We start from the raw sequence: 21,048 nt of genomic DNA, 5'->3' as shown, positions 1-21,048 counted from the left end.
CTAATAAAGGAAATTATCTAATGCTCCTGAGTTACTCACTGTTTTAGTTTATAGGTCCATTTGCGGGTACATGTCTAATTGGAGTGTTGTAGTTGTATTGTTCTGTAGCATTATCTGTATGTGGTAATGGAACAGCACTTTTCTCAGAGTCACGTATCCATCCTCAGAGACCTTTGCGGACTATGGTTCACATTTCACTTTACAAATGTATTCTGCTTTTTAATTTGCTTTTTCCTTTTTGACGTAGCATGTCAGTGATTCGTTTTTCGCATAACCTAACAGAAAATGGCAAAGACGGGCTTATTTTGTCATTGTTTTGTTTATTTTCAACAACAACAACAACAAAAGGCAATACAAATTTTCCAAAGCAGATTCAATGTAAAGACGCTGGTGGCCTTGGAGAAAACCGCTTTTTTTTGTTCCCACGGTGCTCCTCTGTTTCCTCAGCACGTTTACCCAGGGGCTGTCTAAGAACCACAGGCTGAAAGTTTGGGTCAGATTTAAAAAAAAAAAAACCCAAAACGATAAAACGGAATCACTGGATCAAAAAGATATCGAAACCTGGGCTGCTGTCATAACGTACAAAAAAAAAAAAAATTGAAATAAGAAAGAGAGGCCATGAAACTAGATTCTTTTTTTTTTTGAGCTGTCATTCTCCTGATCTATAACAGATACGGGGCCTAAATGTGAATCATTTTTGCAATGTACAAAAACTCCCGCGTTCAGACCTAAGGCAACTTTTAGCGTTGTCTTTCATTACCGCAAGCCAAATTAGCGTCGTACAAGAGACAATGACTGTAGAGAACGAATTCAACAAAACTGGTTAGGACATCAAACAAAGGGACGAGTGAACAACACCTAACAGATGTCCGCAAGTTCCCGCCCAAACACGATCACGTTTGCTTGTGAGAAATCCAAAGAAATTTAGCACGGGCCGCGTGACAGGAAATAAAATTAAAAAAAAACAAAAAACCCCGGAACAAACCAAAACGACGATGACAGAACAGACTGGGGAGAAGTCTCGTTTCAGTAATTGGAGTTCGTAACAGGATAAAAGGTAATACGATGTATAAAAAACCCACAGCCGAACAGAGTTTGGCTTCGCGCCTCACAACAAAGTAGCTGTCTTACAACTGTTCTCTAAAACTCCACAGACGCCGGCTCTGGAAGGAGGCGGGGCCTAAAAATGGCGGTCATATGATGGACGTGGGGTTTTTTTTTTGCCTAATGTAAACGCTAATAATAAGTTTAAATCTATGCTGGAGGCAGAGAGTGGGGACGAGTTCGCTAAGAATGAAGATGGACGGATGGAAGGGTGAGAAAGGACAAAAGATGATTATGTGAAGGTCAGGCCAGCCTCGTTGTAGACCTTAAACACCTTCTCGATGGCGTTGACATATGCTGCTGTCCTCAGATCCAGGCCCAGGTTGTATTTGCTGGCTGTGCGCATGATTTGCTGCAAAAAAAAAAAAAACAACAACAAATTAACAGATCAGCGCGGCGCTTGTTTCGACAGAACCCTTTATCAGAACCCAGAGGAAGAGTAGGATAGGATCAAATGAATCAATAGGTCACAAATACACACTCTGAAGGAATTCGCAGTGCAGAAGGTTTCTAACATAAAAAAAACAAACAACGTAGTTGAATGTGTAATTGGAGGTCTAAAACGCATTGTATACCATCTCCTATCCCTGTTCAGAGACACCGGAGCCTCTTTAAGTCTTATGCTGGGGCACCGGCAGTGCAAGTAATGGAACACGACCGAATTCAAATTCACCCAAGTGTGTCTAAGCTGAAGGCAGATCCATACGTGAACCCAAACACACTCTAAAGTCAAGAGAGTGAGGGTACCTCTGGTAAGAAGAGAGAGAGGGAGAGAGAGAGAGAGAGAGAGAGAGAGAGAGAGAGAGGAGGTTCCCTCTAAATTGCAATCATTTGCCTGGGGCAAGGGCTGAGTTCTCCTAGTTTACAATCATCATTATCCTTCATCAGACTAGATTGTTCTTTTTACAGATAACAGTGCCGTTATTGAAAGGCTCTCATGCACAAACACTTGGGCGTTTTCATAGTCTGTAAAATAATCTTTTACACACACACACATGTGCATGTGACACGATTTATCATTACAGATGTAATGAGTGCGGACACAGATGTCTGAGTGCAGATGAGGCAAAATTAGGGCTGTATTTCAGAGGGAGGACTTACCCTTGCGGATCTCTCCATGGTGTAGGCAAGTCCAGAATGTACAATGTCTTTCTCAGACGCACCCTGTATGTGACATAGCACAGAGAGATGCATTAGACCAGCCCGGTTTCACAATGCTGTCGGTTTCTGTATGCCATCAATCATTCATCTTAACTCTTTAACTTCACATGATGTTGTCTGCACGCTTCAGATTTATTAGAACAGCTCAGACAGTCTTGTTGACTGTAGATGCATTTTTAAGATATTTGCATCTGAGTTTGGCTGGCAAGGCAAATCATCATAAAAAAAAAGATGAATTCAAATGTAATTCTTTATTTGTGAAGGAATAAAATAACACATCAACCCACAACGACTCTTAATGGTATCCCTTTATAAGGATCAATTGATCTCTTTGTGAATCTTTACTGTGTTTTTTCTTCTGTGTATTCTCTTCTGTATATTTCTCAAACTAAAACAAACAAACAAACAAACAATCACACACACATGATTGTTATGTGACTATATGTAGACACTTACGGCCACTCGAGCCTGGAATTCAGCTGTGGGCACCACAGGGATGGGACCACCCTGCTTCCCAAACTTCCTCTCCATACTCTCCTGCACTGACACTGTGAAAGACAAAACAAACCCCACGTGAATAAATACAACACGCTTTGAAGGCCAAGTAACAACATCATCAAATGGGATTTCACACAGATGACAGGAGAGGAACCCTGCCTTGCTTTTTTTTTTTTTATTTATTTATTTTAATTCACGGCAAATTTGCTTTTGAGACTGTAACGTGTACGGTGACACAGTGAAAAAACGTCGAGGAAGAATACAGCCTTGCAGACATACAAGTCATTCCGGTCCAAGTGCACAGGACAGACAAAAAAAAAACCCATCCTGTGTGTCTGGGCAGCATTCTTACCATGGGCGATCTCCTTACCATTTTAACATAGACTTGCTAATATAACCACCGCTGTCAACAGAAAAACAGCAAGTCTAATCACGTCATGGAACGGTTCAATTATATTATCAGATTCTTGCTTAAACATGCAGCTCTATATAAGGGCGATGCTTTAGGGGATTCTCCGCATTGGATTTACTCTGAAAACATCAACGCCCTGTGGAACAGAACAGAACCAAATTCAAATGATGCCGTGGCAACACATCAAAACGTCACAGGAACTGTTTTCTGGAATTGGCGACTAAAGCTTGAAGATAATGGTGGTGTCTCTTTTCTTCTCTCTCTTTCTTCTCTCCCTTCTTTTCCTCTCCCACTGTATCGCTTACTCTGCAGTAATGGCAGAGCTGATAAAAGTGGGGGTTTGGAGGTCCACTCTAATTAAACCGCCTGCCAAGAGCCGTAACCCTGTCGTCCCTCCCCAAATCTGCCAGTCAATTCCCATGATTACCGCTAATTAACTGCAGAAGAGGCCAAAGGCAGAGTGAATGAAGAAGAGAGAGAGAGAGAGAGAGAGAGAGAGAGAGAGAAAGAGAGAGAGAGAGAGAGAGAGAGAGAGAAAGAGAGAGAGAGAGAGAGAGAGAGGGAGAGAGAGAGAGAGAGAGAGAGAGAGAGAGAGAGAGAGAGAAAGAGAGAGAGAGAGAGAGAGGGAGAGAGAGAGAGAGAGAGAGAGAGAGACAGAGAGAGAGAGGGAGAGAGAGGGAGAGAGAGAGGGAGAGAGAGAGAAAGAGACAGTGACAGAGAGAGAATGAGAGAGGGAGAGAGAGAGAAAGAGGGGGGGGAAGATGGGGGTGGGTAGGGACCATGTGACCTTGGTGGGTATGGTGCAGAAGCACACAGCACAGAGAGGGGCACGGCAGTCTAACTGCTGCAGGACAGAACACCACACCCTGAGCACTGAACACAGCAATGCAGACACCACCCTGAGCACTGAACACAGCAATGCAGACACCACCCTGAGCACAACCAGAGAGGAAAAGGAAGAATACAGTTAAAGAGAGTGAGTGGAAAAAATAAATACAGACAGGAAAGAGAGACAGAGAAACACAGACGCAGTGAGTCTGTCATGTTCTCTGATCCTTTGTAATACTGATTTTGTGCCAACGATCTCAGGGATAAACTATTCTACAATCCTGAGGTAGACATGGATATTTTCTAAGACAGTTTCTTCCTTTTAATGGACTTGAACTAATCTAAGCCAATACACAATTCAAGCGAGGCTAAGCAGAACTGACAATGCTATTTTCTATGTCTAAATAAAATAAGCGTGCGCACAGAATATAATCTCAGATTAGATTGCTTTAGGGGCCAAATAACTGTGATCACTGTTATTTATTTCCGCCTGTGAGCAATGCAATGATTCAGGCATCAATGTCATCTTGTGGAGATACGCGTTCTGTTTTAGCACCACAGCGCCATCTGGTGGCTGATGTGAAATCATGCAGCCTGTTTACAAAGAGTGAATGTCGGGTTGTCTCTGTTGAACTGCGGGGAAGGTCGAAAGGGGAAGTGGAAGAAGAGAGCGGGCTTACTCAGCAGGTGGTAGTTGGAGTCCCGCTCGTATTTGAAGGTCAGACGGCCGTAGCTGACGTGGTTGAGGTTCTTCAGCCACTCAAAGTAAGAGACCGTCACACCGCCAGCGTTCAGGTACATGTCCTGCAACAAACAGTTCATAAACAGTCATCTCTGTGTATTATTTGCTATCCTTTCATTTTCTAACAGTGACACTGATGGCCCTGCGATGCCACATTCGTAAGAGAGGTAACCAGGGGGGTTGTGGGTTTGAATCCCCAATGAAACACAGTTCACTGTGGATTTCTCCCTGAGTGAGGTGCTTCACCCAAGAGTTACTCTAGAGATACATAATCTCTCTCGTAAACATGAATAACTGTTGGATGTTGGTTGGAATAACTGTGAATAATTGAGGAGTGGATCATCCGATGCGGTGAGTCAGTACATGGGACTTCAGTTTAATACCCAGGTGAGGAGAATATTCATGTAGGGCTGTGGTTGAGTGAAAACCAGAGAGAAAGCCTGGAGCAGCCACGGTGTCATAATGGTCTTTTCTGGTTAAACGATGCGAAAGCAGGACAGAGATGCACGCGAGGAGACACGCAGCATGTTTTCAATAAGGGGCTTATGGTCTCATCTGTCAGGTAACAAGCCTTTATCTAATTATCCGTCCATTCTATACGGCTGTCATATGTGTCTTTAGATCAAACACTGCGTCACATTATCCCTGCGCTCAGGATGGCAGGTACAGAGAGTAAAAAACCCTGACCAGATAAAACTCTGACCAGATGAGACTGGGTTTCCCAGATTCAGTGTCATGTGGTCAGTCAGCCTTCTCCATGTTCATTCTATGGCGGCAGTTCACTGTGCAGTTCTTACAAAATTACTATTACACAATGGAAAGGACAAACAGGTCAAAGAACATATACGAATCCTGAAATGAAGCGGTTAAAACGCGCGTGTGGCAGCAGAGCCCTATGAGGAAAATGTCCCAGGCTTTCTGACAGTTCAGGAGGAGAAAGCAGAGGTAAACAAGGCAATCTTACCGGGATAACCATAATGTTCCTCTCCAAGAAGATCTTATCAGCATCTGGTGTGGTTGGGCCGTTGGCACCCTCGGCAATGATCTGGACCAATCAGAACACAGCTATGGTTAGAGCCATACAATTAGCTGGAGATATTAAGCCTGCTCAATGACAGACAAGCTACAACAAACACAAAATGCTCTAAGGCGTTATTTGCGAGAAGTCTGGGGGTATAGTAATTCTTCACAAAACTCTCTAGAGATTAAAATGTGTACAACCACATCAATTTTTCAGGGCATACAAATGCTCAGATGCTATAAATGGAAGTGGGCGGAGCCAGAGGGCCTATATACCATCTCAGTGCGATAACTGGGTTGTGTTTGAGCGCTGGGCTCCAGCGTTGTGAAATAGGTTAATGCTGAGAGGACTAACATCTGTCATTTAATATGTATCACTACGGAGAGATCTGCTTCCTGCGTGTCAGGCAAAGGCCACACCCCCTGGCCCATCCCCGACGGAGAGCACTGAGGATCGATCTCCGTCACTCACGCGTTCCCAGGGAACGTCCAGCCATCAGCCGACGGTCCTTACACATCCGGGGGCTCTTTCTTAGACCGAGCTTCACCGCACATTTCAAATTCATATTTTAAACGTGAATAATGTGAAGACAAGCGCGTTTATATAACGCTCTTATGCAAGCGCGCACGCCTGAGGCAGGGGCGACGCAGAGAGAGAAGAAAGAGAACTGGCTTGGGGGCCAGGGAGACGTGCAGCGAAATGAGTTCATTAGACTGCCTTTACGGCGACCTCTGACCTTGGCTTTGATGTTGTGAGCGTTTTTCCTGGTAAGCTGTTTTTCACCAGCAGCTGGAATAAGAATGTCACATTGCGCCTCCAGGATGTTTCCCTCGTATGGCTTGGCGTTGGGGAAGCCAACAATAGTACCATGTTGCTGTAGGAGAGAAAGAAACGCATATATTATTCATAAGCCCATAGAGAGATTTTAATAGAGACAAACACGTCAGTGTTTAAGAGATAAAAAAAAAAAAAAAAGCATCCCTCTGGCTATTTGCCAGCTGGATTCAAAAGGTTGGTTCTGCAAAGGATAATGATGGAAAGAAAAAAAAAAGATTTAAAAAAAAAGAGGAGAACATTCATTTAATGCCCACCAGTTTGTAGTCTTCTAGCTCTTTGGGGTCGATGCCATTGGGGTTCCAGATGCTTCCGTCGATCTCAGCGATACCCACACACTTGGCACCGTAACGATGGAGGTAACGCATAGAGTGGAGACCCACGTTACCGAAACCCTGTCAGGGAGATCAGAGATACAAATGAGACACCACACACACACACACATACACACACACACACACACACACACACACACACACACACAGCATCCTGCCTGTCTGAGCATGGGCAGCAAGTTTACAGTATCTACACAGTAAATGCATAAATATGGACTGATCACTACACCACATAAATCGTTAAAAACTCATTTTTATACGTACGGCATCTGTGTAGTTATTAAACTATTGTATTTTATGGACAATTTTATTCCTGGACCTGAGGCAATATTGCTATTTCAATTAATCAAAAGCTTAAGTATCTCCCATCTTGCAGGGTTGTAATAGTAAAATATCAGAATTATGTTCTCTCTAATATTCATGGTCCCCTAAATATAAAATATTAACAGGGAAATAAAAAAAGCATTCAGGGCTTCAATGGTTTGAGGGGAATCCTGCTGCCCCCATGTGGTGGAACTTTGCAATGACAACATCATTCTTCAATTGTTCTCAAATGTGCCAGTCATGTTTCATTTCTTTGTCTGTCACGCAATCTCAAATTCAGTTCTCATTCTGTCAGTCCTTGAAACTTAACTGTAAATCTCACACTGGCTTTGTTGTCCAGCACTCAAAAAAGATTCATTTTTCCCAGAAAGTTCAGCGGAGTAACAAGGGCTTAATCTCAATATTTTTCAATACAGTCTCTCTCTGTTTGCTTCACGTACCCTGTTTACACACATGCAAAAATAAAACAACGTCTGTTCTTCTCCGCCACATGCATTCACGATAGTACATCTCTGAGTAAATGAAATTTCAAAAGGCTATAATCCCTAAGAGATCAGAACCCTCTGGCCTAAGATGTGTCACCACCTCCCTAAGCAGAGAGAGGGACGGATTTCTCCTCAGCCTCTCTTCATCTGACAGATTTGACTGTGAGAAGATTTGACTCCACCGCAATTAAGAACGCACGCCAGCATGGGGTCGCGAGTTATTATCCTTGTCCCTTCACACACACACACACACACACACACACACAGCTGAGCTTCTTAATCTCACAGATGACATCTGCACTGTGACACAGCTGCCTGTGTGGGGTTTGTGGCCCAGAACCGAAACTAACAGAGCAGACAGGAACTGTGCAGGGACGGTAAAGAGAAGTGCTGAATGACAACACAAGCGTTCACAGAAGAACTGAGAACCCCGCTGGGCGCTGACACCTCACTTCTGCTTCTGCTCTGAGGGCAGATGCCAGGAGCAATGAGTGAGGTTACATTAGTGCGTACGAGAACGGTTTCTTTCATTTTAACCCAGCTATCTGATAGGGTCTGGCTTCCAAAGCACCTGCTATACAAGAGATGTCGGATTAAATCGATTAAAAACTGATTAAATCTCCATGATCGCGCCCACAAGTGCCTTGCCCAAGGGCACTTAACTCAACTACTGGCCCTTAGAAACGGGACAACACCAGTGGTGCTCCTTGAATCCTGTGTCAACCACTTGGGCTCTTGAGGGCCCATAGTACCACTCGCTTTAGATCTCTGCTCTAACACACCTGATTAAACTCAGTGACTAATTATCAAATCCTTTTCACTGAAACAGATGCATTAGAGCAGATTCAGACCTAATATGTGTAGACCAGGAACAGGGTTGGGAAAGACTTGTTTAGTCTGTAAAAAAAAACAGCCACTCTTCTGCTATGACTTCCTGTTTGAAAATATGCGCTCGCATAACCCTGTAATGATGCTTCCCATGAAAACATTCACTCTTTATACTCCACTCTGGATGACTGGTAGTGAATGAATGGTAAATGAATAAATGTCATTTTGACATTATTCAGACATTTCAAATGTCTGCTCATAAATGCTGTTCATTGTACCTGGATGATGAAGGTCTTGTCGGCGAAGCCAGGGGTGAGTCCCAGCATGCTCATGTAGGAGGCCTCATTAATGAAGTTCTCGATGCCGTGGAAGACTCCACGTCCAGTGGCTGAGATTCTGCCGTGAATGCCACCCTGGCTGATGGGTTTACCAGTCACACAGGCGTGAGCGTTGATGTCCTACATACAGACAAATGCATAAAGAAATACACACACACAAACAGACAGAGATAAAAAAAAAAAAACACTCTGGTTAGCAACGTGCTAATAACTGCTACTCTCTCATGACCTGATAATGTTACTAAAAATGGTAAAGATCATTTGACCCACAAAAAAATGAGATTATGTAATCACAAGTAGATAACTGAAATATTTGTTGTCTTATTGTGATGTCACAGCTATGAATCTTGCACACAGCATGGTGGAGAAATGACCTCATGCCTTCATGCACACCTCTATACGTCAGACATGGCCTTGTTGGAGTATATACTGTACACACACACACACGCACACACGCACACACACAAACACATGCATATTGAAAAATGACACAGTTCTTGTGTGTTGGACACCAGTGGATGTTTTCTGCTTCACGTCACAGCATGCTGGCGGTACTCTTCTCCTGTGCTCTGACACAAATACTACCAAAATATCAATTGCAGAACCAACGCAAAAGAAAAAAAAAAACGCTCGGAAGTTTTCGAGGTGAAAGAAGGACAACAGTTCGGTCAACTGATCTCTGGACGCCAGACATGGGGCATGTGCAGAGGACAGGAATGAGGCCGGGGGGGGGGGGGGGGGGGGTGTTGCTGCCCACTTCGGATCAGGTCACCCTATGTGGGGTTAAGGGCACCTACAGTTGGCACTACAGGTATGGAAGAGTGCAGAAGGGGGTGAAGGATGAAGAGAAGTGATGTACTCACAGTAAGGACACTGCAGCGAAAAAGGAAGGGACCAGAAAGAGGAGAGTGTCACACAAGGGAAACTGGCACATGACAGAAAATCCTAATTCACTCCGGGGGGGAAAAACCTGGTAACAGTTAGCTGGGCAGATATACTGTCAGTGAATAAATATGGTTAAGATGGAGAGTAAGTTAACACTGAGCTGTGTCATGCTTATCAAACGTCTAATAAGTAGGTGATAAGCGTTTTGGTTCCCCAAAATTCTGCTAAAAGTTACAGTCTCTGAGAGTTTCTGTTTTTTCTTATCGGAGAACATCCTGCATTGCCGCTGGGAAGATACATCACTCACTCACTCCTTTCTCTCTACATCCGGCTCTACTGAGTGTACTGCTCTCAGGAGCGGGAATGAATGTCCTAAGTCAAACTTTGTTTAAACTTCCACTACCTCAGTTCCCCTCCAGAGAAATTCAATCACTTATTGTTTACCTGTTGTGGGACGACTTCCCAGTTCTTGCACGTACGCTTTTTTAATCAAACATCTAATCTTTGTTAGATTCGTTTCTCTGAAAGCAGACGGGTTTGAATTTATCAAGATCTTTCGTCTGAGGGTCCTGAAGTTGCTTTGAGGCTAATTCTGCTTGTCTGACAATAGTGAATGGTTGAATAGAAGTTGCAGTGCGGGATGAACAGAGCCTCCTCTGTGCTAATCGGCATAAGAGAAAAAGTCACACTTAGAGATAGAGACAGAAGACATTTCTGTTTAAAAAAAGACAAACGTAAGCTGTTAGGCTGCACAGAGCAAATGTTTTCCAGAGAAGAATCTGGACCACAGTACTCAGCTGAACAACCAGTTAAACCTCAAGAATCTCTAACCTGTCACGCTAATGGAGATGCTGTGGTTTACTATAAAGGCATGTCTATTCATGTCTATTCATGTCTATTCATGTCTTTTCATAAATACACAAGCTACAGCTAAAAAATATGTGTGTGTGTGTGTGTGTGTGTATATATATATATATATATATATACACACACACACACACACACACACACACACATATATATATATACACACACACACACACACACACACACACACACATATATATATATATACACACACACACACACACACACACATATATATATATACTGTATATTATGCCGTTTTTGTATCTCTTTCTAAAAATACTCCACGCATGTGGATTTCGCGTGTGGAACAGTGCTTATCTAACGGCTATAAAACACTCGTCCAGCAGAAATGAAAGGGTTTACATGATGCGGTCTCTCTGATCAGAGACTGCTTGTGTGGCGTGATACTGTGTTTGGTCAGTGAGGCAGACCAGCAGGACAATAATGGAATGTCCAGCCCCACACATACACACTTCTTCAGTGATCTAAGAGAGCTGAAAAGAAATAAAAATGTAAAAATTTCATACTGTTACGTACTTTTTCTAAAGCGCTTACTTTGGTCAGCTGTAAAAGCTGTCGTTCTTAGAATGTGTTCTTTTAAACTGGCAGTTGCTCCGAATCGAAAAACAAATAATAAGGAAGGAAATAAAGTCACTTTGGCGTGAAACGTCCAGCTGTTGCCACGGCAACGGCCCTGGCAGAGCACAGCAGACTGTGCGCATTACAGAAATGAAATCTTCACCCCAGGAAAGAAATCACACCGAAAAACCAAGAACCGCCCCCCTTCCCTCAAATGAAATGCACAGTAAGCTTTCCAGAACCACGTGGTAGGAACCACGAATGCTCATAAGAGTTCCTTATTACAGCATAGCCAAACAGAGTTACTTAAACATACAAAATACCACTTAAATAAAATAACATTAGTGTAAAATGTCAATGCTTTTTAGAGAGATATGAAGGTTATAAATAAGATTTCTCTCTTGTAAAGTGGAGGCAGGTTAGGATGCATCGTGTGCACAAGCCTCTTTATGATGCTGGTGACCCCCCACCCCACGAACGTCTGGAGACCGCTGACCTCTTCACCTGTACTAATTCATTACCATTAGCAACAGAACACAATGATATCCCAATCATGTTTACCGCAATATAAGTCGTTATTGCTGTGTTGTTTTTAACAAGCTAAACGGGTTTAGGACTGATTAGAGACCGGCCCCGCCACGGACCAGGTTACTGATCCCATACGAAGCCATATGCTCCCTTTATTTTAAAGCCCGGATGGCAAATATTGAACTAACAAATACCGAATATTGAACAAATGTTACGGAGACACACGGAGCTTTTATCTAAGGCCAGGTAAACACTTGAGCGGCTGTAAACGATAACGCTCGCGCGGGATGAATGGGTTGCTGCCCACTCGTGCATGTTTATCAGTGTAACCAATATCTGGCCATTGTATGGTCTGTATGGTTTTGATAATCTGTCTGTACTCCTACAATCATTGCGCGGCTGTGCAGCAGCGAGGGCGGTTTCTTAGCGAATATGTAAATGACGTGATGGTGCTACGACTTTCCCTTGTAAAAAAACAAAAACAAAACAAAACGTCAAAATGTATTTTCAGAAGATCGAATGAGAAATATTTAGAGGTATGGTTAAGACCACTGGACATGTTTGCCGATCGCCATGGTAACTTACAGTGTGGGCAATAGTGTTGGCGTATGTGTCAGCGATCCATGACATCTCCCTCTCTCCCGTGCTCATGTCGGGGGCTGGGACGTCAATGCCGGGTCCTGTGGGGGAGGGAGGAATGGAAAAGGGGAGGGTTTATGAGAACCTGCCAGCATGCAATGTGGAGCATAATAGCCCTGTATTAAGAATACTCACTCTAGCCATGCGAGTAGGCACGGCGAGCGCTAAAATTACTCACACTAGCAGATGCAGGCATGCTAAGTATATATTTCAATGCAAACATTTGCATGGCGCGCGTGCGCACACACACACGCACGCACACACACGCACGTGCACACGCACACACACACACACAATTATAATCATCTGCTTTTAGCATCTGAGGGTAGAGTGTAAGTCTTTCTTAAGCACATTCACACAAACAAACCTATAAAGCATTACTGTTTGTCTAGGACAATTTCCTCTGAGACACAGAGAGTTAATGTTCTGCCCAGGCTGTTAAGTTAATGAGCATTGGCTTCCATGCCCACTTTGACATTGTGTGAGAGTAAAGCCCCTTCCCCCTCATGCAAACCATTTTGGCCTGGGTAAACAGCAAGGCATCCCGAAAAACAGCCATGTGTGTAGCCTTGTACCCCTCACATGCATTTCCAAAAACAGATCCAGTGGGGGGGGGGAACAGCTAGAGGAGGTATTTCTGTTAACTCTATGTGGTTAGTAAGTTAACAGGGGGAGACATTGCCTTGGGAAGACAGTGGTAAGGAGAAAAGCATTCAAGGACAAATCCAGAAGGTTCCCTCACCGTTAGCTGCTTATAGACAATGGGGAAATAAAAGCATTGTCTTTGATCACTGGTGAGGGGGATCTCTCTATCTTCTGTTGTCTCTGCAGGGTTTGTTTTGGGTGCCCCATTCATGATTATTTATCTATGCTAAACTATGGTGGACTTTTTTTGTGTGTGTGGGGGGGGGGATGGAAGTTTCCATACAAAGAATCGTTCACAGCAAATATTCAAATGACATTCAGAACGAGTTCACTATAGCTCACCAATGAATCCCTTTTTGGCCAGCTCAATGGTGAATCTCCTGGTGATTTTCTCCAACTCATTATCCTAAACGAGACAAAACACAAAAGACAAGCGTATTCGGATCAGATCAATTCCGCAATTTGTTCACACACACACACACACACACACACACACACACACACACAAATTTATCAAAAATTTGTCTCTGAAGTACCAACAGTCCTCTAAATATAACAGTCAGTAATATGATAATGTTGCTTTGAAGCTGGGAAAAGCAGTGGTTGGCAATAAAAAAGAGATCATAAAATTCGTTTAAAAAAAAAAAGAGAGAAGAAAAAAGCTGACTTGGAGGGGGGGGGGGGGGGGGGGGCATGCAAAAAGCCCAGTCATTTTTCCTCACAGCCTAACGACTCTAACTGTTATGAGGGAGGGAGAGGAGAAGGGAAATCCTTGTCCCTGTTAGCGTGCCAGCTCTTAGCACAGCACTTTGGCTCTGAAGGACAGAGAGTGTCTGACCACACACTTAAGAAACCATGCTCTTCTACCATCCCCTCCACGGGCACAATAACTGTGTGCACATACCCTGGGTCGTCTGAAATGACATGTGTTTATTGAATCACGCTCGTACGTGTGTATCCTTAATATGTGAAGGTGACCTCATAAATATACTTTTAGCTACACAGAGAATTTTTAAGCAGCATTCCGTGCGTATTCAGACAGCCATGCTTTTTTAGGGGTCAGCAGGAGAAAAAAAAATGCTAGTTTCTATATATGAGTTTTCTATACTCATACCTATGCGACAGATTAAAGGAATAATAAAAAGAAAAGGATGAAAAATGTGTCAGAGGGGTGAAAACAGAGGAGGAAAGAAGAAGAGTCTTCTCTTTGTCCTCTTGACGCACTGGCTGAAGCACGAGAGGCCTGTCCTAGTTTGTGACCAAAAACATTTTGCAATGGACGATGGGTATGACAACAAACAGGAGAATAACTTATTTCAAATCCGCTAAAAAAAAAACAAACAAAAAAAACAGAGGCACACAGGCAGTGACACGCACGACAACGCTTCATTATGCAATCTGGACTCCGGCCAGACGTGCCCCTCATTTGTATGCGAGAGGAATACCCAGAGCTTTCAGACTCTCGTCCTCTGCACAGGGTGTTTATGAAAAAGAAAGCCAATAACAGTCTGCAGGCATTTATGGCTCCCTCTTCTCTCCTGGTCAACCGAGCAAACAACAACAACAACAAAAAAAAAAACCCAAAAAAAAACGGAGCTATTCTGGGAGCAGAGGACACGGAGAAGTACTAAAACGGATAGTGTGTACGTGAAGAGGGTAGCGGACAGACTCACTGTTTTTCTGCGGAGGGAAAAAATAACTCCTGGCAGAGAGTGTTTGAGGCCAGTTTTTTGTGTGGTATTATTTGCTGTGCATGGTGTACTTACCGAGTAATTCCTGGGGTTGATTTTCACACCAGCTTTAGCTCCACCGAATGGCACATCTAGAGGAAAGAAATAAATAAACAAACAAAATAATAAATAAATAAATACACTTGAGGCTTTGTAAACAATCATTGCAAAAACGCTGATTTAATCACTGTGGGCACAGAGACTTGATGACTGTGTAATGTCTGGTGCAAAGCATGATGGGACTGATACATACCGACGACAGCGCACTTGTATGTCATGAGGGAGGCCAGAGCTTTGACCTCGTCCACAGAGACATCTGTGCTGTAGCGGATACCTGGACAAGGACATGAGAGAGAAAGAACAGGACGGTTAGAGTCCACGTGTTCACTGACACTGAAAAGACCGCAAATGTGGTTTCCTCAAATCTGGTCCTACAACTCTACATTCCTGCTGGTTTTCACATCAGCCAAGCAGTTAGGATTCTGATTGGCTGAGGAAAGCACATGATAGTTCCCTACGTTAAAAAAAAAAAAAAAAAAAAAATCAGCCCGAAATAACAAAGGAAGGGGAAAAAAAACAAAACAAAACCAGGGCCTGATGTTGGGAGTCCTGATATAAACATCTAACAGGTTTACAATACACAAATGGGTTGATTTAAACCAGATTAGCAGATCTTGAACGTTTTGAATATTACCTAGACTTTGGTAATACACAATTTATTTAAGAATTATAAATATATATTATCAGGTAACAGGCCAAAACAAAAACAGGCTTAAAAACTTAAAAGCCCTAACTGCGATGTAAAATAGCGTTTATCGTCTTCAAATGCTTTCAGCTGTCATGCTGAGTTAACAAAACTGATCAAAGAGGGAAGAAAAACCCCAATTATTTAATTATGCCAAATTTAAGAAGATTAACAAACCCACACTTTTCAAAGCTTATTCTGCTTCAGAAAATGGCTTCTGTACAGTGTCGAATTCGATTATTATGAGTTATGCGCTGTTGAGCCAACACTGTCTCAAGTCTAGCCAGGAACAGGCAAATTTCAAAGTGGCATACATGTTTTACCACGTTTTAAGAAGAGTTGCATTTCTAGTATCTCATGGAGCTTCTTAAAAAAAACAAAACATTTCACTTCAAAGTTAAGGTGAGAATTAGAGATTTTTCTCTGTGCCAGTACCAAGGGCCTTTGGTTCCCCCCAGGTGGTTAGTGTGGTGCTATGAGTCCCAGTCCAACTAGAGCTCAGACGCATGGAGATATATCTCCAAAGACATCATCTCCTCTCTGAGCGTTCAGAGTTCAAAGCGCAGCACTGCGTCATTGGACTCTGCTGATATCTGACGCTGCAGACCCGAAACTTGCTTTCCTCTCTTTTTTACACTCTGGGTTCAATATGATTAAAATAGTGTTCTATTAAAATTCAGACAGCGCACAGAAAGCAAATGCATTTGAACACACAGAGTGAATTAATCACCCAAGCGTGCTTCATCAGAATTGACCTGATTGGTCAGAGAGGGGGTGTAGGAACACCTAGAGATCTGGGTAATAAAGTCTGGGTACAAAATGTTCCGCCCACGGGTAAACTGAGACTGAGGCCCAAAACATGTGAATGCCATGTGTGTTCGCCTGTGTGCACTACAAAACATTTTAGTGTGTGTGCATGTGTGCATAACGGCGAATGCATGTGCATTTGCTTCTCTTGTGTGAGTGTGCGTGTGCATGTGTGTGTGTGCATGTGTGTGTGTGTGTGTGTGTGTGTGCGTGCGTGTGTGCTTGTGTGTTTGTATGCTTTTTCTGTGTGTGTGTGTGTGTGTGTGTGTATTGTGTGTGTGATGCTGCACTGACTGTCTCCTTCACAGGCAGCAGCACTCTGTCACTTACTGGACAAGAATACATCATAAATGTGTTCCCAGCACAGTGGCATTGATGACTAACACACGGGCATGCCAGCAAATCCAATCCATTTAGCACGCATAAAACAAGCCTGGTGTCACCCTGCTATCTCACAGGATGACAAATAAACCCAGAAACGGAGATCTGCTCTCAGGAGACTGATTCTCCTGACTGGCAGAAACAAACAAAACAAAAAACAACAACAACAACAACGGTGTAATCCAAAGGGGATGTCAGTGTCCAGGGACTGTTATAGATTCATATCTGGTTTAATAACACAGTAATATATAACTCAAATCTCTCTGTCTCACCAACACACACACAGACAAACACAAACAAGCACACACACACACTAACACACACGCAATCCTCTTCCATATATATGAGCAATGATTCTTGCAGTTAAGGTGACAAAGGGTGATATGAATATTCTCTAGGCCCTGTAATCCTAAATAATCCTAATCAGGGGACTATTAAAGCAGAGCCCTTCACTGTTAATCTCATTAAACAGAAAGGGCTAGGTCATGTTTTCTCCAAAAGGGTGTCCTGTACAAAATAGCCTGCACCGCTGAGAAACTACTGTAATTTCATAATATAGCTTTGAACTCATTTGACCTTGAACACGGCATACTAAAAACAACCGCTAAAAACTCTACCATTACCGCCTAATTGTACAGTATAGAGTTTATAAACAAATTCCACTAAAATAAGTTATACTGTCTACACCCTTACATGCTGTATCCAATCAGTTAGAAGAGCCCAGGTCATTGGCTGTGCGTGGTTTCAGTGCATGTCGAAATGGTCTCCATTAGGAAACCCTGAGTGCTTGCAGATGCAGGCTGCATGCAATTCTGACTGGAGAGAGAGAAGGAGGGGAGGGGGAGAGAGAGGGAGAGGGAGGGAGGGAGAGCAGAACCATGACTCAGCACTGACACTCTCTTCTTCTGTTTTATTATACGCAGTCGTCTTGCACACAGACTTTCCATACAGGAAACCTGGACAATTTTACCCTAACAATTTTATCGCTCTTCCTTCCTTTCCGTTTCTTTTTTATTTTTTTTCTCCATGTGTCAAGCACAGCTATGATCTATGACTTAGAACCGTATGCACAACTATCATCTATGCTTATTTAAATATAGTCCTATAAGTAACCTATTTTTAAACGATGTCTGCACGGGTAGTTTTCAGCTGGTTTCCAACTCCTCACGTGTGGGACCAATCCGATCACAAAAGCAGAAATGACATTTCGCTGACAGAGCGATCTTATGGTAAACTTAAAAGAACCAGTCATATTTTTACAGACCATCAAACTGCTGTCCTTGCACTTTGTAATTTGCACTTAGCCCTGTCTAATAGGTAACATGCAATGTACTGCACTTTTTTTCTTTCCCTTTTTTTTTTGGAATGATACTTTCTTCGTACCACCAAGAGCAAGGGTCCGTGCCAAATAAATGATTAAACACTAGAGCGTAAGTCACTTTGTACTCGAGTTTATAGAGGGATTATGTTCGATTTATCAGCGGGTACGATTTCTTGACGTGAAGACAAGTCCAAATAAACGGTTATTACGACAAAATTTAAGCGACTCAGCAAAGAGCCAGCTGGCACGCCGTATGTCAAATGGCAAATGACAGTGGGACGTTTGTGAGACATTGACACAGAAATCTCAGCCAGTACAGACTCCTTCTTTCTGTAATGGAAGTTGTGAGGATCAAGATTCTTTTACTGAAACCGTTATACTCATTCACAGAGTGCACCTGAAGACCAAATGCTTGCTAATGGTTTGGTATTGTCTACATCAACCCTCATTCGGGTTAGGGCTAAATAAGAAACAAATTACACTCCTACTCCTGTAGGAATATAAACTCAATGACACACGATACCTATCACCATTTTCCCATTGTCCTTCACAATGTCACAAGGTCAGTGAGTTAGAGAAAGCAGAGCGTAGCCAGGACGTTAGGGAGCTCTGTATTATACAGGCTGCTTGCTGGTGGAGACCCCGCACTCACAGGGTTGACAAACAAGAACAGGCCTTTCTTCTCTTGTTCCCCTCCCCCAATCATCATCCAATCCCAGCTGAAACACACACACACACACCCTTGGATACATCCCCACACCAGCCCACAATCCACTCACAATGCACTCTTCCAGCACCTTATCCTCCAAACACACACATCCCCTGTCCTGTGGTTAGACCACTGATTGACTACAGCCTCACCCACTGACTAACCAATCAAACCAACCCCATGGTAGAATTCCCGATTATGAGTGAGAGGCTTTTGCACTTGAACGGTACCGTTTGACAGACATGGATTCAAACACCGTTTTTAATAGCTCCAGTTGTCAATGTGGAGGGATTCTGTTTAGAAATGGATATACGTGAACTACCCTCGACGGCACTCAAATTAAGTTCAGCAATATTTCGTCCTTAAGAAACAAATACAACCAATCCATCCATCCATCAATCAGTCAATCGATGTCACGGATACTGTACGCTTTGACAGGTATCATAAAGCCAAACCTGTTGTCACGCTCCGATACTGGAACGAAAAAGGGAAATCTATTCATGAACGAACTAACTAGACAGTGCGCATCTTAATTACACACATTGTAATCATATGCCGTTATTTTGCAAACACAGCAGTAATTCATTCCCATATCGGGCTCGTACATACTTCATGTTGTGCACGGCGTACAGATGAATAAAATTAAGCCATCTCTGTTTATAAACAGACGGGGCAAATCACATAACATGGGAAAGAGGCCCACAGGCTTTTTACTCAGTTGCAGCATGTGTAATGTCACGAAGAGCCTGTGATTGGTTGGAGTAAACAGTTCTGCAAAACGAGAAACTAATGCTGTCTACGGCCCAAGACACCGATTACCTGTGTGCGTCTTTGGTGTCTTAAACTGCATCAACACAGATATATGAGTTGACTATAGAATAATATACGGGAATTTTAATAATATTTATTAACTTATGCTTAACAGTTTCACCAGCTGTGTTCTCAAAAGCCGTACTGATCAGTAGGGAAGCGATACATTCGGGACATCTAAAACGATTAGCTAGTGAAAACAATAACGCTTGATCAATATTTCAGAAAAAGCCTTGTGATTTGCAACAAGTAACAGTTGTGATGATATGAATATACGATTATATGATAATAATTGTAAGGCTGCTTTAAAACAATGGAGTTGCTGACATGTAAAGGAACCCCCAGCGGTGATAATCCAAATAATACAGCACTATCGTTAGCTTGACTATCCAGCTTTGAATCCGCATCAGTAGCAATCACCCACCTCCTTTGCAGGGTGTTCTGTGTTGACTGTGCTGAGCTCGGTAGCCTTCGACAACCTCCCATTCGCCGTTGTCTCGTTTAATAGGGAAAGATACGCTCAATACGTGGTTGCATGGCTTGATGATCCTGAGAATTCCCCGGACGCGGTTCCGCTTCTGCTCCGGCGTTTCCCTTGTTTTCAAGTCTTCCACCAGTTTGTCTTCTACAATGGCAGCACCGCGGTCAAAGAAGCCCTCCACCATTCTAAAGAAATTGGGGTCATCTTCCTTCTCTCCAGCGGCTTCGCTATAATGACGAACCTTCATCAAAGATGTGGAAGCCGGTAGTGCAGACTCGACGCAGCTCGAGGCCAGAGCGTTACTCGCTCCACGAGTTAGCAGCTCTCCGAAATACCTGTACATTTTGGCTTGGATTTTTAGATATCAGCTAAATAAAATAGAATTGATGGGATATCAACAAGGTCGGGTAGAAAAAAGGGGAAATTAAATGGGGGTTAAATGAACGAGACAACCGGACCTCCTCAACCTGTCCCGTTCGGCTGAAAAGTGACAGCTCTCATATCATCCTCTTGCTTTAAAAGGCAGCGTGGCGGCGCACAGTGGACTCCCGCACGCAGTAGGAAGGTCACTTGGGGGCGCGCCCAAGTGGGCGGAGGCAACAAACAGCCGCGTAGTTTTTAAGTTCCCTCTGTTAAAAAAACGTTGAATTTATATTCTTTAGGTTACTTTGTTGCCAGTAACAGCATTTGTTTTAGTAACGATTTACCATAATGACCGATTTGTTGTAATGTATGAAGTTGTACAAACATGTAAGAAATTTTGATGTATCAAATTTGCTCTACACCTGTCATTTCTTGTCCTGACCGAGGGCACACAACACACACACACACTCACACTCACACGCACACACATACAAAATAATGAGGGGGGAGGAGGAACTCTCCCACCTTCCACTGCAGTATGCAGTTCTCCTCCTCCTCTGACACATCAGCCACACCAAGTCTTTTCTGTTATCAGTATTTGATAGGTATGGTAAGGATGTAAGACATACCTGTCAGAAGCTTTAG

The 21,048-nt window shown here is 43.1% G+C and overlaps 1 protein-coding gene across 1 annotated transcript; it reads right to left on the bottom strand.

Annotated features, from left to right (window-relative positions):
• Positions 1–300: 300 nt before the first annotated feature.
• glud1b (glutamate dehydrogenase 1b) lies at positions 301–20,543 on the bottom strand. The gene is made up of 13 exons (XM_030773874.1): positions 19,984–20,543; positions 15,040–15,120; positions 14,823–14,878; positions 13,399–13,462; positions 12,358–12,452; positions 8,851–9,030; positions 6,858–6,995; positions 6,503–6,640; positions 5,710–5,790; positions 4,684–4,807; positions 2,722–2,813; positions 2,206–2,268; positions 301–1,456 (listed from the first exon to the last, which is right to left on the bottom strand). The coding sequence occupies exons 1-13, from the start codon at positions 20,381–20,383 to the stop codon at positions 1,337–1,339; spliced, it is 1,632 nt and encodes a 543-aa protein (XP_030629734.1). The 5' UTR covers positions 20,384–20,543; the 3' UTR covers positions 301–1,336.
• Positions 20,544–21,048: the final 505 nt, after the last annotated feature.

The sequence above is a fragment of the Chanos chanos genome, chromosome 5, assembly GCF_902362185.1.
Source record: "Chanos chanos chromosome 5, fChaCha1.1, whole genome shotgun sequence".
In the NCBI taxonomy this organism is placed as follows: domain Eukaryota; kingdom Metazoa; phylum Chordata; class Actinopteri; order Gonorynchiformes; family Chanidae; genus Chanos; species Chanos chanos.
The sequence above is the reverse complement of the archived record's forward strand: the minus strand, read 5'-3'. Positions and strand labels throughout refer to the sequence as shown.